The 16,345-nt window shown below is 33.1% G+C and overlaps 2 protein-coding genes across 5 annotated transcripts in view; one reads left to right on the plus strand and one right to left on the minus strand.

The window, feature by feature from the left end:
• Window positions 1-16,345, plus strand: part of LOC145329104 (calcium-activated potassium channel slowpoke-like) — a 282,479-nt gene that overhangs the window by 191,505 nt on the left and 74,629 nt on the right. For all 4 annotated transcript variants that reach the window (XM_080173138.1, XM_080173139.1, XM_080173140.1 and 1 more), the window contains exon 19: window positions 12,666-12,763. In XM_080173138.1, the coding sequence (XP_080029264.1) occupies window positions 12,666-12,763 (98 nt within the window). The remainder of the gene's footprint in view (window positions 1-12,665; window positions 12,764-16,345) is intronic.
• LOC145329096 (uncharacterized) lies at window positions 302-5,534 on the minus strand. The gene is made up of 8 exons (XM_080173128.1): window positions 5,451-5,534; window positions 4,566-4,622; window positions 4,059-4,228; window positions 3,691-3,810; window positions 2,582-2,665; window positions 1,569-1,640; window positions 1,046-1,221; window positions 302-448 (listed from the first exon to the last, which is right to left on the minus strand). The coding sequence occupies exons 3-7, from the start codon at window positions 4,223-4,225 to the stop codon at window positions 1,218-1,220; spliced, it is 447 nt and encodes a 148-aa protein (XP_080029254.1). The 5' UTR covers window positions 4,226-4,228; window positions 4,566-4,622; window positions 5,451-5,534; the 3' UTR covers window positions 302-448; window positions 1,046-1,217.

Consider the following 16,345-nt stretch of genomic DNA (forward strand, 5'->3'; position numbering starts at 1 on the left):
AAATATTACCATTTTAGGACGCAAATTTATACCAGATTTTGACCAATTTTTACCACTTTTTTGGTAAAATTTACCGCAAATTTCTGGTAGATTTTACCGAAAAAGTGGTAAAACTGTTCAACACCTGGTAATATTTTTGCCCTAAACTGGTAAAATTTTACCAGAAATAGGGTAAATATGGTAAAAATTTACCAATAATTGTGGTAAAAACGGGTGGTAAAAATCACGAGAAAGTGGTAAAAAACGACCTTAATTATAGAAAAACCTCGCTTGTACACAAAACGCAAAAATAAAAAAAAAATTGTTTTCATTATTATCTTTATTGATTGAAACAACACTTAAACATATTTTTCTTGATTCTACTGCTCTGGCCGCGAAAACTGTTGCGCAACCTCCTGGATTTGCTGGGCACCGGCCCCATTCGACCTCGGTATCACTGATATTCAACCTGGAATAAAATTGCTCATTAGTTAATTAGATAATTACAGGGATATAAAGGGATAAGACAATGGCTGATAAATTGATGTTCATCTCTAATGATGATACACATCGTTACCCCTTCTGTAGATTACAATAAGTGATTGAAATGTTAGGACACTCAACTTAATGAACCAACCAATAAAAAATCAATAAAAGTACCCAAGGTTGTTAGGCCAAAGAATAAGAAAATGTTATTTGAAAACTTTGGGGGCTAGTGTAATTTACAGCCCAATGTCCCATCCCTCCCTACTAAATATCTAATCTATAATACAAAGTAGAACGATGTCTGTCCGTCCGTCTGTCCGTCCGTCCGTCCGTCCGTCCCAAAGATAAAGCCTATACTCGCTGTTTACGCAAATGTGTCAGAACTTCCCCCCCCCCCCTTACTCTCACACCTAAATTTTTTCTTTTGAAAGCAAAAATAAAAGTGTGTAGGTTCGACTCCCCCTCTCCCCCCTCATTCATTTCCTACAGGCATCTTGACACGTGGCAAAAAAATCAGCAAACTTATCTAACTAAACATCTTTGAAAACGCAGAACGAGAAAAAATAAAGGGAAAGCTTACCTGGAAAACATAAGCAGTAACAACATCCCTGGCTAACAAGAACATGCTGTGTCCATACTACTCGGCATCATAACAGGGAACCCGATCTTGTCTGCCTCCGCCTTCAAGGTGTCCAGGCTCTGGTCCTCTCCGTGGTAACCGTGGATTACAGGTACGTTAGCGGCTTCCATGATCATCTAAAAAACAGGTTAAATATTAGAAAAATTGTAACGACAGACTTCTTTTAAATACACAGTTGCTTTTCCTAGAGCCTACTTGTGTTTCGTCTTAAAAGAGGATGGTTGGAGGGTTTTTACCAATGAAAATATTCGAGGTCATTTTTCCAAGAAGCGGTGTCATACCCCCCCCCCCCCCGCCAAAAAAACAGCATAAACATTCCCTGAAAATTATGGAAGACCAGAAGATTGAGATCGTACAGGACAAATGAACAGACATCCTGTTACTCCGGTATAGTATAGAGTGTTATTTTTTTCTACTTGAAATCAACCAAAATAAGTTCCTGAGTAGCTACTCTATCATTTACCTTAGATGTAGACTTGATACCCATATCTCTAATGGCAGTGGACGGTGGACCAACAAATATAACTCCTTTCTCCTGATAAAAAAAAAAATTTAAATTAAAAGGTAGGTATCATTCTTATTAATATAATATTACATTCTTGAAATTAACCAGAAAAAAACGTAAGCAGTACAGTGGCGTGCACAGGGTTTTTACGGGAAGGGATGTAATCTTAGAGGTTTTTAAAAAACGGGGGGGGGGGGGAATCTACATAATTTTAATTTTAAGGGGTGTGTTGTCAACCCCATTCCTCACACTAATGACCGTGGACAAGATAATGAACGAAATATACATATATAAATCCCCAAATATATTGAACAAAACAACACCTTAGATTAGTTCAGACACTGCTAGTTTGAATGAACCAATCAAGATTTAAAGTTGTGAGCTAACGTGTTTATAAAACTTTGGGTACCAGTATAACTTCCAGTCTAATATCCACTCCCTCCCTGCAGTCAAATGGAAAATATTACCTGTCCAGGGATATAAAATACACGTGGATATTATTAATGACATATCATGGAAATTTGTTGTCATGAATTTAGGTTCCTAACATGGACTTCATATATTGGTCAGATCGTTTACCCAGAAGGAGGTAAGGGGGTGTTGTAAGGGAGGAATAAGGGTGTATCTTTATTTTAGCCCGCTGTGAGTACCGCTTTATTAGAGTACATGAAAAACTGGTGTAACATCCAGGTAATAATATATCCATTTACCCAAGAATCTTAAGGGATAAGACAATGGTCGACAAATTGATGTACTGTACATGTACAACCCCATTGATGATACACAAAATTACCCCTTACATAGATTACCTTTTGTGGTTGATACGTTTGGACACTCAACTTAATGTACCAACCAATCAGGGATCACTTAATCCCCAAAGTTGTTAAGCCAACGAATAAGAATACGTTATTATAAAAGTTTGGGGACACGTGTAGTTAACAGCCCATTGTCCCCTCCCTCCCTGCATTTACCTGGCAAAGATTAGCAAACTCGACATTCTCGGAGAGAAATCCATAGCCAGGATGTACAGCATCGGAGCCGGTTTCCGCCGCAACCTAAGATAATACAGTGTATGGTCAATAGTAACTAAGCCCCTAGAGGCCTCTAGGGGCACTTGAGTTAGTGGTGAGTTGAAATAGATCCCAACATTTTTTTATTTTAGTTTCAATAGAAAAAGTAAAAAAAATCCATCTTAAGGCTTAAATATGATCAGAAAATAGAATAAAACCAACTCAGGACCTATGTGATGCCTACCTAAAATAGAGTACTCAATCGGATCAGTAGTTATTTAGAAAAAAAGTCTTACTGCTTTATATAATAGGATGATGCATATAAGAGTTATTTTAAATCTTAATAGGTAGATTCTTCCAAGTTTCAATTTAAATTATCAATCACACCATTAAGCAAAAAACAACACCCATTTTTTTTGCAATGTGAAAGGTGTGGGGAGGGGGGGGGGGGGGGCTGGGAAAGAGCCGACCCACTACCTTGAATTTTAATTTTTCAAAGTTTTTAAAAAATAAAATTTTTGGGGTAATTTTTCTTAGGCCTATAAAAAAATCCATGTATAAATTAAAACCTTTCCGAGACATACAATAAGCTTCAATGTAGAGGAGAGACGTGTACGTACGCTAGATATTTCGCTACAAACGAAGACAAACAAACATCCTGTTACTTTTATTTAAGGATTATTTTAATCAATCAATTCTTGTAATGTCCATCTAAAACTAATACCTAACAGTATAATGTCAGAGATATAAAGGGATAAGAAAATCTTTAATAAAGCAATAAAAGAGATGGTAGGCATTTAAAGTTAGCAAATTTGGAAATTACACTAATATATTTTGTTTATATACTAAATTGTTTAAAGTAAAAAGGTTCTTTGTCTTTAGCTTAAGATTTCGATAACTACTAAACCGATTGAGTTCTCCTTTATAGGTAGGAAAGCTTCTCATATGACACGGAATGGTTTTAGACTATATTTCTGTCCCCTATCTATCCTTTTTAATACAGAGCCCCTAAATGCTAGGGCCGCAGCCGCTAGCAATATCTAAACTAATCTTAAAATTTAAAATTTTACCTTGGTGGAGGGGATCTACCACCCCCTCTGCCACCACGTCCTCTGAAACCACCCCTGTCCCCTCCACGGTCTCTGCCTCTAAAGCCACCCTTATCACCTCCCCTTCCTCTAGAGCCACCTCTGTTATTTTTAAATGTTTTCATTTTGAAAAAAAAAAATTCGATGATTTTTAGTAAGTATTTTGGAAGATTAATTTTAAATTTTTTTATCTTAGGTACTGCTGTTTTATTAGCGCAGCAACTTTATAACAAAACTGTACGTCAGTCCATGGCGAAATTACAAAAAATGCATTGCTTTTAAACGTTACATTTAATAAATAGGCCTACCTAAAGATTTTCTAACTTTTACTTTTTAAAACAAAAACTTTCCTAGAGTAATGTGGGGGGCTGCGTCTTTCATACCTATCCCCGCCCCCACCCCGGCCTCTACCTCTGTAAGAACTGCGCCCCCTATCACCTCCGCCTCCACGTCCCCTGCCTCGTCCCCGGGATATTTCCACTCTCAGCCGTTCACCGGCATATAATGTACCGTTCATTTCCTTAAAAAATAAAGTGAAGTAAAAATAACTTCAAGACCTGAAGTTTGTTTAATAACAATAAGGTAAAAATAAATCAAAACAATTCCCTATAACTTAAAAATACCTCCTACCCTTGTGGAATATTCTAAACCCTTCTTGATCTCCCTAAACCTAACTAAAAGCAGTAGTGAAAGTTTCAAACAAAAAATTCAAGTAATGAAAAGGTGAAGGCAAGCCTTGACTTTTAAGGGGGTGGCAACACCCAGCCATTTTGTTGTAAAGAAACCAAAATATTGTTTGTATTATTATACAGATCTACAAAGATAAATATAAGCTGCGAAACTTTTCTGTAACTTACTTCTTCAACTGCCCCCTATGTTTCAAATGCTGATCTGAGGTCTTGTTTCTTTACAATCTAAATAAAAGAATTTGTTATAATCAAAAACTATAGGTATGAAACTAAAAAAATACGACAAAAGTAGAAACCTTATACTTTTTAGCTAGACCAAAATAATCAGTAGGTAACAAGTTTGAAATAGATAGGACAATTCCTACATGCTTGAATTAATGATAATAGCTATGAGTTTCGTCCATACAGACCGGCCATCCAACACTAATTATAGAAAAGCTTCGCGTTTACAAAAAACATAATTCCCTTCCACAAAATAACAATGATAACGTTTATGAGAGTAAAGCTCTCAAATAAGACAGTGGGACAAACGGAATTTTGTTGGTAAAACTTCAAGGATTTTAAGGGATAAGGCAATCCCCGATAAATTGATCCACATCATTAATGATTATTAACAAAATTACATCTTTATAATTATAATTTTTTTTTCAATTTTTTTCAATTTTGTACCCCCCCCCCCCCCCCCCCCCCCGACTACCGACGAACAAGTATTTTAGGTTAGGTTAGGTTTTAGGCTAGGGAGCCGAGCGCTGCGGCTAGGCAGGCAAGGATAATACCACCTACTCTAATGAATGTAGAATATACGTGGATATTACGACAGGGGGAAAAAATTGTCGTTATTTTAGCTTGCTAACATGAAATTCGTTTATTGGTCAGTTTGTTCAACCAGTAGTAGGGTAAGGATTGGGTTTAAAGAAGGGGGGTATCTTTATTTTAGCCAGCTGTGAGCATCTCCTTATCAGAGTAAATGAAAATGTGGTACAACATCCCAGTAATAATATATCGATTATTTTTATAAACTTTAATGGAAAAAACATTAAAAAAATAATATACCTGTCTAGCTAACACTCTGGTAAGGGTTTCCATAGTCTTAAACCACTCCCGGATTAATTCTTCCCATAAAGTTAGTCCACTCAAAACCTAAAACAAACGAACTTATTTTGACAAGTAGAAAAGTTGGTGGAAAAATAATTCATCTAAATTAATGAAGCAAAAATTCGTCCCCAAACTTCATTTTTAATTCTTGATACAGATTTTAAAGGGTGGGGCTTAAAGGGTGTTAACTCCACTCAACCCGTAAAACCCCTTATTTGTTTCCCTTCAAAATTAAAAAAAAATATATTAGATTACCAACCTCAAACCTTTGAAATCCCTCATTTTATCCCTCTTAAAATTAAAAGCTTGACGTACAATCAACCATTGGTTGTCTTTAGGACGATTGGCAAATAGATCTGATTCCTGTACTGTAGAACAAATAAAACATTATGGAATGGATATAGAATATACGTGGATATTGATGACAGTGGAAAAATTGAAGTCAATTTAGGTTGCTAACATGAAACTCATTCAATGGTCAGTTTGTTTATCCAGTAGGACGGGACGGAATGGAGTAAAGGGGGCGAATTAGGGTTATCGTCATTTTAGCCCACTGGGAGTTTTACTTTATTAGAGAAAATAAAAATCTAGTGTAACATCCAAGTAATAAAATATCTATTTCTGCAGGTTATCTTAATTATAGTATAGCTAACATTACCTCTAGAAACTGATCCCAAAGTTCACAGGACACAACAACATAGAGATTAGCCTTGATCCATGTGACAATGAGGGTCTGGAAGATGGCCTGGGTCAACCTTCCTCCAAGGGTGTCCTCCCTGATAAGCATAGATAACTATTAACTAAAGATCTAAGAACAAATTAAATATAAATAGGCTATTTTTATTTAAGTGTGTAGGTAGGTATAAAGTATACTTTTTATCTAAAAATGGTATTTTTGTCTCTGATTTTATTTATCGCGTCGTATTATAGACAGCTTTCCGCGACTGGTAAAATGAGAAATTTTCAGATCAATAGCAATTTTGTTAGCCCCGAGGGGCCAAAGGACTGGCCTAACAAAGCTGGTATTGATAATATAATTTCTAGACTATTGTTCATAGAAAATTGTCTGTAATACGTAATTTTTCAGTATGGCCCAGAACCATTTTTAATCCAGGGGATATTTATCGGTTTCAAAGCCATACTGGAAACTCTTTGTTTTCAAATTTTTCAATATTGAAAAAAAAATTTCTAAGAGGATAATACCAAAAAAACAATTTAATGGACATTTTATATAATACGAAAAATTTCTTCCTTTCCCTGTACCTTATAAAAATCGTCGGAAAAAGCCGTTTTTTAAGCAAACAAAAGCGCGTTTTGCTCTATCTGTGAGATATTATGAATAAGATAATGTTAAGATGAGAAAAATTTACGTTCACAGTCCCTTTAAAGACACAATACCTGTAATAATAATGTACAAACTTTTCAACCACTAATAATACCCTGGCCTTTCTAATTAAAGCCTAGGCAGAGCAATGCTGGTTAGCTCAAACGTGTACCGTGGTTTCTGTAGAACTGTTCTTCTGAAGCCAATACAGGGTTACGAAAGTTTAAATTGATGTTTTTTTTTTTTAATGTTAATATTAAATGTAATATAGTTTTGTAATGACATATAAAATATATATTCGATAGAATATAAAAAAATATAGTGCATTCAATATTAAAAAAAATATTTAAATATATATATAGTTGTTAACCATATATGATCCATATAAGAATCTATTTCCGGCCGGGTTCTTAAAAGATATTGCCGCGTTTTTTCGACATTTTTTAAGCTATGAATAACAAGCGCGACATTCGCGAAATCTAAAAGAGTATACAATGATTTATTTAATTATTTCGCTTTTGATGGTACGGCCTTCATAGAAAAAAAAAGATTATCTTCAATCCATTTTTGCTGCATATTAATTAATGCATCTTTTTAGAGCTGTGTTAGACATTAGAAAAATTGCTAAAAAAATAATTTAAAATTCAGTATTTTTATGTTATATACTCTGTTTGAAATTCTATCGTCAACGTTCAATCAATCAATGTCTAAAAAACGCCGAAAAAATGTGGCATTCATCTTTTAAAAACCCATCTCGGTGGTATTTCCGGTTGGCAAAGACAACATAAATATAGAAATCATGAAACATTGTTGTTCCACAATTTTGCCACATTTTTAAACATCTTGCTTAAAAAAAATCTTCCTTGTAAATTCTACAAATTTAAATATTTAGAGAAAATTGAGTAGTAATTTACTTCTTGATTCAAAATATTTGATTAAATTGAATCAAAACTAATAATTATTTTTGGCACTCTATATTCAAATAATCATAAGCTTATCCATAGTGCGCATGCGCGCACAGAGGTGCCATAAATTTCAAAACTTAAAAAATAAGTTTTGTAGCGAAATTAATTACTCTATAATTCGAAATCTCTGTCTTTCTTTTAGAAACATTCAGGGGAATATACGAAAGCTTATATTTATATTAAAGATGAAAAGTCGATAAATTCAAATGCACACGGCACATCTGCGTAAACACACCCTGGATTTTTTTTCTTTTAATTTTAATTCGTATGAAGCTAGCTCAAATAAGTAAATATTAAATTTGATATATTTTTGATGATGCGGGAGGATGTTTTAAAAGAAATGATGAAATAATTTTCAAGGTTTTAAAAAAAAGTTAGCTTCTTTTATGCGAAAAAATTCAATAAAAAGTAAAAATTTTTACCAAAAAGTTGGTCAAATTTTACCAAGTTTTTTTTTTTGTTAAAGTCCAAAAATTTGGACTTAGCCTAAAAATTTACCTTGTCAATTTTTACCAAAAAGTTGGTCAAATTTTACCAAGTTTTTTTTTTTGGCAAAGTCCAAAAATCTGGACTTAGCCTAAAAATTTACCTTGTCAATTTTTACCAAAAAGTTGGTCAAATTTTACAAAGTTTTTTTTTTTGGCAAAGTCCAAAAATTTGGACTTAGCCTAAAAATTTACCTTGTCAATTTTTACCAAAAAGTTGGTCAAATTTTACCAAGTTCATTTTTTTTGGCAAAGTCCAAAAATCTGGACTTAGCCTAAAAAAATACCTTGTCAAATTTTACCAATTTTTTGGTAAAAATTGACCAAATTGCGTTTTTTTGTCTAAGTCCGAAAATTCGGACTTAACCTGAAAAATAGAGTTGTAAAATTGACCACATTTTTGGTAAAACTTCCAAAAGTGGTAAAATTAAAAAAAAAAAAAAAATTTAAATTTAGGCTTCATTGTATAGAAGTCATTATTTTAAAGTACTACAACTGATTATGAAGAGCTGTTTTTTATTTAAAACACCAAAAACGGGTTTTTTTGTTTCGTCAAATTTTACAAAAAAAATGGTAAAATTTGACTAATTTTTTGGCTAAAATTTTTGCTGGTAAAATTTACCACGAAACTGGTATATTTTACCAGGTTGACCAGCTTTACCACTTTTCTGGTAAAACGATTTTTTTTTCTGGTATTTCGTAGAACCTGGGATGCAAATTAAAAGCTTTTTAAAACATGCCTTTGCGGGTTTAAATAATAATAAAAACTGAATATTTGAGCAATTTACAATATTCTACATATTAAATATCTAATTTTCCCATTTAATGGTCTACATATTTATACATAATGATACTAAATATTTGATATTATAGCCAATTATAAAAGTAATTTTCTGTCCTAATAATTTTGTAACAATGTATAATTATAACAAGAGTGACAATCCATGAAAACGAACATTAACGAGGGTCAGAATACTATTTAGACGATAGGATATATAGATAGACGATAGATATAGGGCGCAGTGGTAACACACTGAGTTACGGTGTTTAGAGTTCAAGTCCCCATGTGACAACTCGAATTTCTCAGTCGCAATTTATTCACGCAACTTCCCCTTGGTTGTGTAAGAAGGGTGATAATTGGGTAGTTTGGATACTCAATAGTCAAGTTCATAATATCAGTACAACCCTTACCTAAGCTCCTCTGTTGAGAGCGTCATTCATTACGGTGACCTAATTTGGGACACCTGCCATACTAAGCGGGGGTGAGGTAATAAAGAGTAGATCCCTTGAGACAGCGGGTCAAGTACTTGTACTTGAGCGTGGATCTTGAGCTGGCCTTGGTGATAGCATACAAAAGTATCTCTTCCTACTCCATGACTACTTAGGTCCAAACACTAAGAAACTATTGCTACAAACACACACACATACATGATCTGCTCAATCTTATAACATTTTGCCTCGAAGTGAACTGATGTGACATAGTAAAAAATTTGATAAACAATTCAAATGTCCATTTCTGAAACAATAATATGGTTATTACGCTTTAATATAGCTAAATTTAATATCAAACAATGGATATATTATTACTTGAATGTTACACCAGATTTTCATGTTTTCTAGTAAGGTGAAACTGGCAGCTGGCTAAAATAAGGAAACCTCCCATCTATCTCTTTACTCCAGTTTTTCCCCTCCTACTAGATGATCGATTTGATCAGTAAATAACTTCTATGTTAGCAACCATCTGACAGACGTCATCAATACCATAAATGTAGAAAGGTTTCGCATTTGAAATTCATTATTCATAGTCCATTAAGTCCATATAATATTTAGTTCATTAAGAAAACAAGTTTTAAGTACCTACTTAATTTAATATATTCTTAAAATCAATTTCATTTAATTTTAAGGAAAAAATTATTGTACTCAGCGTGGTAAATGATATCAAATAATTTTTTTCATTTAAAAAAGAAAACTTAAAAACTTAATTAATTATTAATTGTTTATATTTAATCGGAAATTAAGTGTTAAAGCTGTTCTAAAAGTCACTAAAAAGTTATTTTTTTGGCTTTTTTATATAACTTTAATTAGAGCAGCAATAATGAAAGAACAATATTTTTCTATGACAAAAAAATATGAAGTACATTAGAATGAAGTAATTTTATTGTTAGAAATAAATACCTAATAATTTATAAATTATAAATATTCTGTGTTTACAAAATTTGTTTAGACTTTGCCAAAGTCTCTATAAACATTTAATGATTGTATAGTAGCTACACAAATCATAATGTTGAATTTCCCCAAAAAATAAATTGATTTCACAAATTCATTAATTCAATAAAGAAACTTTATGAATTATAAATGGATTTAGCCGGTAAATTCATTTATAAAAATTCCTAAATTATTGCTTTCTTTGAGTTAACAATTTGACACCAAACCCATGTTGGTTAATCAAATATATTTTGTATTTTTTTTACTTTAAATGTTTCTTTTTTTGAAAATTTTAGGATGATTCTAACATACTTAATATTACGGACTTCTGGACAAAGGAAGGACGTACGGACAGACCTAATATGAAGAAAATATCTGCTAGTTTATTATCGCATCGTATTATAGCCAGCTTTCCGAGGATATTAAAATGAAAAATTATAAGGTTAAAACCAGTTTTGTTAGCCTCAAAAGGTCGAAGGCCCAGGCTAACAAAACTATTATTAATTCTATTATTTTTATTTTTATATTTGTGGAAACTTGTCTGTAATACGATGCTATGCATTATTGTTTTGTTTGGCTTAGAACCGGATATGATAAAGCGGATATTAATCGGTTTGGAAGCCATACTGGAAAACTTCTTTCTCGATTAAAAATTGGCATTGGTTTAACGCTGAGAAAAGTTTGATTTCTTTTTTTTAATTGATAGAAGATAGAAATAGTTATATTTGTGCCAAATAAATAAGTAAGGTGCACAAAAAGTATGGATCAGAGGTGAGTTCTTAAAAAAAGAATTGTATTTAAATTGGCTCTGATAGTCAAATCACCAAATTTTATTTTGCACAATATATAAATCTAAAGAAAAGTGTCTAAAACAAAACAAGGATGACAGCATCCATAAAAGCGAAGCTCTTAAACAGTAGGACTAACGAACATAAAAACTTGTGGGGTGTCCGAACTCAAAAATCAGAATATGAATAAACAAAAGTAGAAACAAAATTGTTAGTAAATTTGGTAAAAAATATAGGATATTTTTTAAGGACATACTAACACTTTTAGGAATTGATTATAGAAATACTTCGCCTATAAAATTGTATTTTGTTGACCCAGGAATTATTATTCCAAAAATCAGAAAAACGGACCATTTTATCACGTAAAAATTTGTTGGTAAAAAAGGTTAAAAATCAACATGTTAAAAATGGACGTACGGACATTCTGGTAACGCTTATAGAGTTGCTCCGCTTTCTACATCGTACCTAACTACTACAGGAATCATCAGGCAAAGTTTGAGATCGATAGGATAATTCTAAAATTCCTATATTAACGAAAAAAGCTATCCATCACGGACATACGGGCCCTAATTATAGAAAAGCTTCGCTTTTAAAAAGGAGTTTTAAAACACATGATTTTATCCAACTTTTGAAGATTTTTAATTAACTTTGGTGATTTGGTTACCACAGCCAAAATTCAGCGATACTTCTGAAATTTAAGAATCCACCTTTGACATAGGTATCGACTGCTAAGTTTATTAATTATCATTTTAGCTATTGCAAAACCAACCCTTTGATTACATGACTTTTGTCTAACAGACAATAAGTTGCGACTGTTTTAAGGCAAATAAACCTATTCTTGCTCTTAATTTTGTCCATCTGATTTATTAGCTGTAGGTACCTCTTTTTACACATTTAGTAATGACTCAGAATTGGTCAAGATTTGAAAAGAGCACTATAAAAACATTATGAGTTTAAGCTTAACCTCATGAGTTTTATCTGGTTAACTATGAATAATGGATGTAGAATATACATGGATATTACAGTTATGACAGGGGAAAAATTGTCACCATTTTAGGTTGCTAACATGGACATAATTTATTGTTAGTTCCTTCATCCTGTAGGAGGGGAGGGGATGTGGTTAAGGGGGTTGATTGTTATTTTAGCCAGTTACAAGTTTTAATCTGGTGTAAAATCCAATAATTATATATCCATTCAATGAATATATATAACAGGCTTCAGTTGACAATCATTGTTATTGGCGTGGACAACAAATAATAAAAAAACTAATAATCAGTTTTTTGTGGGCACTGCTAGCTAACTGTGTACTTTCAAGTTATTATTTTTCTATTATTATTATTCTATGATTTTTGACTATACCTGGTAATAATTTTTTTTTCATTTATTTATTCAATTTCTTATTTTAGCCTGGGAGGACGCAGCTAACATCATGCGGGTCATCTCACTCAAGAATTATTGTGAAAATACAAGAGTTGTGGTTCAGCTACTTCATTACTCTAGCAAGGTATAACTATATCTATCTATCTATCTATCTATCTATCTATCTATCTATCTATCTATCTATCTATCTATCTATCTATCTATCTATCTATCTATCTATCTATCTATCTATCTATCTATCTATCTATCTATCTATCTATCTATCTATCTATCTATCTATATATCTATCTATCTATCTATCTATCTATCTATCTATCTATCTATCTATCTATCTATCTATCTATCTATCTATCTATCTATCTATCTATCTATCTATCTATCTATCTATCTATCTATCTATATATCTATCTATCTATCAATATATCTATCTATCTATCTATCTATCTATATATCTATCTATATATCTATCTATCTATCTATCTATCTATCTATCTATCTATCTATCTATCTATCTATCTATTAATTCTTTAGATTAATGCAAGTAAAATTATAAAAACATATTAAAATCATGTTTTAATGATAAAACCAAAATTTCATTGGGTTATTTATTTGTTTGTTCTTTTGCCGAACCATTACTCAAATTTACACTCACAAACAAAAGAAACAAATTGAAATAACAAAGGGTAAACTTAGGTAATGTTGAAGAAACAACAGAAAGTAGAATGATTTTAACATGACATAGATAGATCATAAGAAAAGTTATCTAAAATACAAAGTAGAACGATGTCTGTCTGTCTGTCTGTTTGTTTGTAGCGAAGGATCTCGCTAACCGAGACACCCCAAACCCCCGAAAAAAATGAAAAAATACCCCCCCCACAAAAAAAATTTCTTTTTAAAACTAAAATTAAAATAGTAGGGTCGACTAGCCCCCCCCCCCCAAAAAAAAAAAAAAAAATCCCCCCCCCAAAGAAATGTTTTTTCTTTTAAATCTAAATAAACGAAAAATTGGTTTGATCAAACCTCTTGGGGTAAAGCCCCTAGAGGGTAGGGGCGAAGCCGCTAGTTTATTATAATACCATAATATATTTATCATTAAAGGAAGATTAATTCAATTGACTTATAACTTTCTGGCTGACGTCATACAAGAAAAATACCCAATAATAGGCCATCTTACATTTATATTGACCAATGGTAAAATATATACTGGCCTATTTTTGGCCACTTGTATTATATGACGTCACTTTTATTAGGCACTTTATACTGCTTCTATCTAAATTATTGTTCTAAAAATTTAAAATTAGCTGTTTTACCTTGGCACTAATTAAACTAAGCATATTATAGAATGCAATTTGCAATGTGGAATGAGAAATTAATCCTCTGGAATTGCGCGATATACAGGAATTGAATTTGTTTGTTTATATTTATGGCCCCATAATAAGGACAATTCTAAATCCTTATACTAAAGTAACAGGATGTCTATGTATCTATGTATCCGTGTGTCTGTGTGTCTTTGTGTCTGTACCGAAGGATCTCGCAAACCGCTAAACCAGGGTAACATTTTCTTAAAATATTAAACATTCTACATAAAGAATAAGGTTAATCATATTGAAATTCCTTTACGTAAAATATAATGCTAATATGCACTTTCTGACAAAATTTATGAGCTACATTCTTCATATTTTATTATTATATCTTACATAATATTTTGGAAAGAAGTGCAATCATTTCAGATTATTTTATATAAATAGAGTCAGTCCGTCTATTACATACAGGGTGCGCCACATATCCTCGGACTTTTTCTAAATTGTAAACAAATGAACATAAAATCGTCAATTTTAAAGATTTTATTAAATTTTAAAAACTGGGAAGCAAACTAGGTATATGACTATTAGATTATTGATTAAAATCGCCGCCAGCATCAATCATCGCCTTTACCCGCCTCCTCAACCGCCGGCAGGCCCAGGTCAAAATGTACCTGTCCAAGATGGCGAAGTTCTCCTTGATAGTGGCAATGGGGGAGGTCTTTGTGGCATGATTCAAAGTAGCCCTAGGCCCAAAAGTCCATTGAATTAAGATCAGGCTGCTGGGAGGCCCCATTTCCTTAGGAATGTGAGTAACCGCAGGATCCTAATTCACCCAACTTTCAAGCTACCATTTGACACGGAGGCTTTTATTTAAACCACAGTTGAGCTAGAACGACGTTCTATACCTTTTTAGAAATGGCATGAAGATTCAAATAGGGTTGTCAGTGCAATTCATAGTCTAAAATGAGTTTTTAAGTTTCATATGGGTCTCTAAAGTCGAGAACCGAGAAATTTTCACAATTTTACACGATTTTTGACGTTTTTGACATCTCTAAATCTGTCACGTTTCACTTTGTCGGAGTACTACAGCCAAGCCATTTTAGATAGAGAGCTCTAGTCTTTTCTAGTGTCATACTTATGTATTTAACAGTATCCCCATCAAGTTGCATAACTCTACCTCATCTACAGATGGGCTGAGGTCCGATTTATTGGGCCCTAGTCGAGAATCCAGATTATACCACCGGCGCAACTCGAATCTGCCTTGTTGAACATAAGCGCGGCCAGCTAGGAGTACGAGCCCATCTTCGTCCAAAGATTTTTTTGTGCTTAAAGGTCATTACCTAAGGTTTTTATAGTGGGGTCAAACGTCCTGATTGGTCAAGTAGTTTTGACGCTATGGCCGTTTAAAGAAAGTCCGAGGATATGTGGCGCACCCTGTATATCTCTTATCTCTAATGTAGGCATGTTAGAAATGCCCTATAGATATAAAATTTGGCATGACGATTATTTAATTAGTTAAGTAAGATATGAGTAACGTAGCTACTATATAATCGTTACCAGAAAGTTCGTACGTTCATTAAAAACTTATTGTTTTATTAAACTTATTTGACAAAAATTGTTCAAATGAAATTTTTCTATTTATCTGATTTTTGAAAAATGTAGGGAAAACAAACAACAATGTCAATCATCTCTATAATTAAGTCCTAAACATGTCAGTATGTTCTTAAACAGAATCCTGTATTTTAGCGTTTATGCAACAAATTTACATATACTTTTGCTCATATTATCCACTTACATTTTATAGTTTCTAAGTTCTGATAATTTTAAGTGTAAATATTCGTTTTTCCTAGGGGGTGAGAACATAGACGTCCAAGGGGGGGGGGTAATGGGGCGATTACCCCCCCAAACGAATTTGGGGGTGCCGTAGGCACCCCCAACAAATTTTTCATTTTACCCCCCCCCCATTTAAAATTTACCCCTACCCTGGAGGTGCCGTAGGCACCCCCAACTATTTAGGAGGGGATAAATACCCCCCCCAAAATAGAAAATCTCTAACCAAAAAAAATTTTGCGCGCTTCGCGCGCATTTTTAATACTAAATTTTTGATAAAATTTAAATTACCCCCCCCAAAAATTTTACCTCGGGGGTAAATTTTGGGGGGGGGTAAACAAATTTTACCCCTGCCAACAGATTTCAGGGGGGGTAAATATCCCCCCCAAAATAGAAAATCTCTAACAAAAAAAAATTTTGCGCGCTTCGCGCTTATTTTTAATACTAAATTTTTGATAAAATTTAAATTACCCCCCCCCAAAATTTTACCCCGGGGGTAAATTTTGGGGGGGGGAAACAAATTTTACCCCTGCCAACAGATTTCAGGGGGGGTAATTACCCCCCCCAAGCAA

The sequence above is a fragment of the Acartia tonsa genome, chromosome 9 (genome assembly GCF_053477335.1).
Source record: "Acartia tonsa isolate MP-2025a chromosome 9, ASM5347733v1, whole genome shotgun sequence".
Taxonomy (NCBI): domain Eukaryota; kingdom Metazoa; phylum Arthropoda; class Copepoda; order Calanoida; family Acartiidae; genus Acartia; species Acartia tonsa.

Excerpts from the sequence above, each read along its gene's own strand:
- LOC145329096 (XM_080173128.1), bottom strand. The coding sequence starts at position 4,225 with ATGAACGGTACATTATATGCCGGTGAACGGCTGAGAGTGGAAATATCC. Across the intron at positions 3,811-4,058 it reads AGCCCCCCACATTACTCTAG|AGGTGGCTCTAGAGGAAGGG; the intron begins GAAAGTTTTTGT and ends TAAAAATAACAG. Across the intron at positions 1,641-2,581 it reads AGTTTGCTAATCTTTGCCAG|GAGAAAGGAGTTATATTTGT; the intron begins GTAAATGCAGGG and ends TTTTTTTATCAG.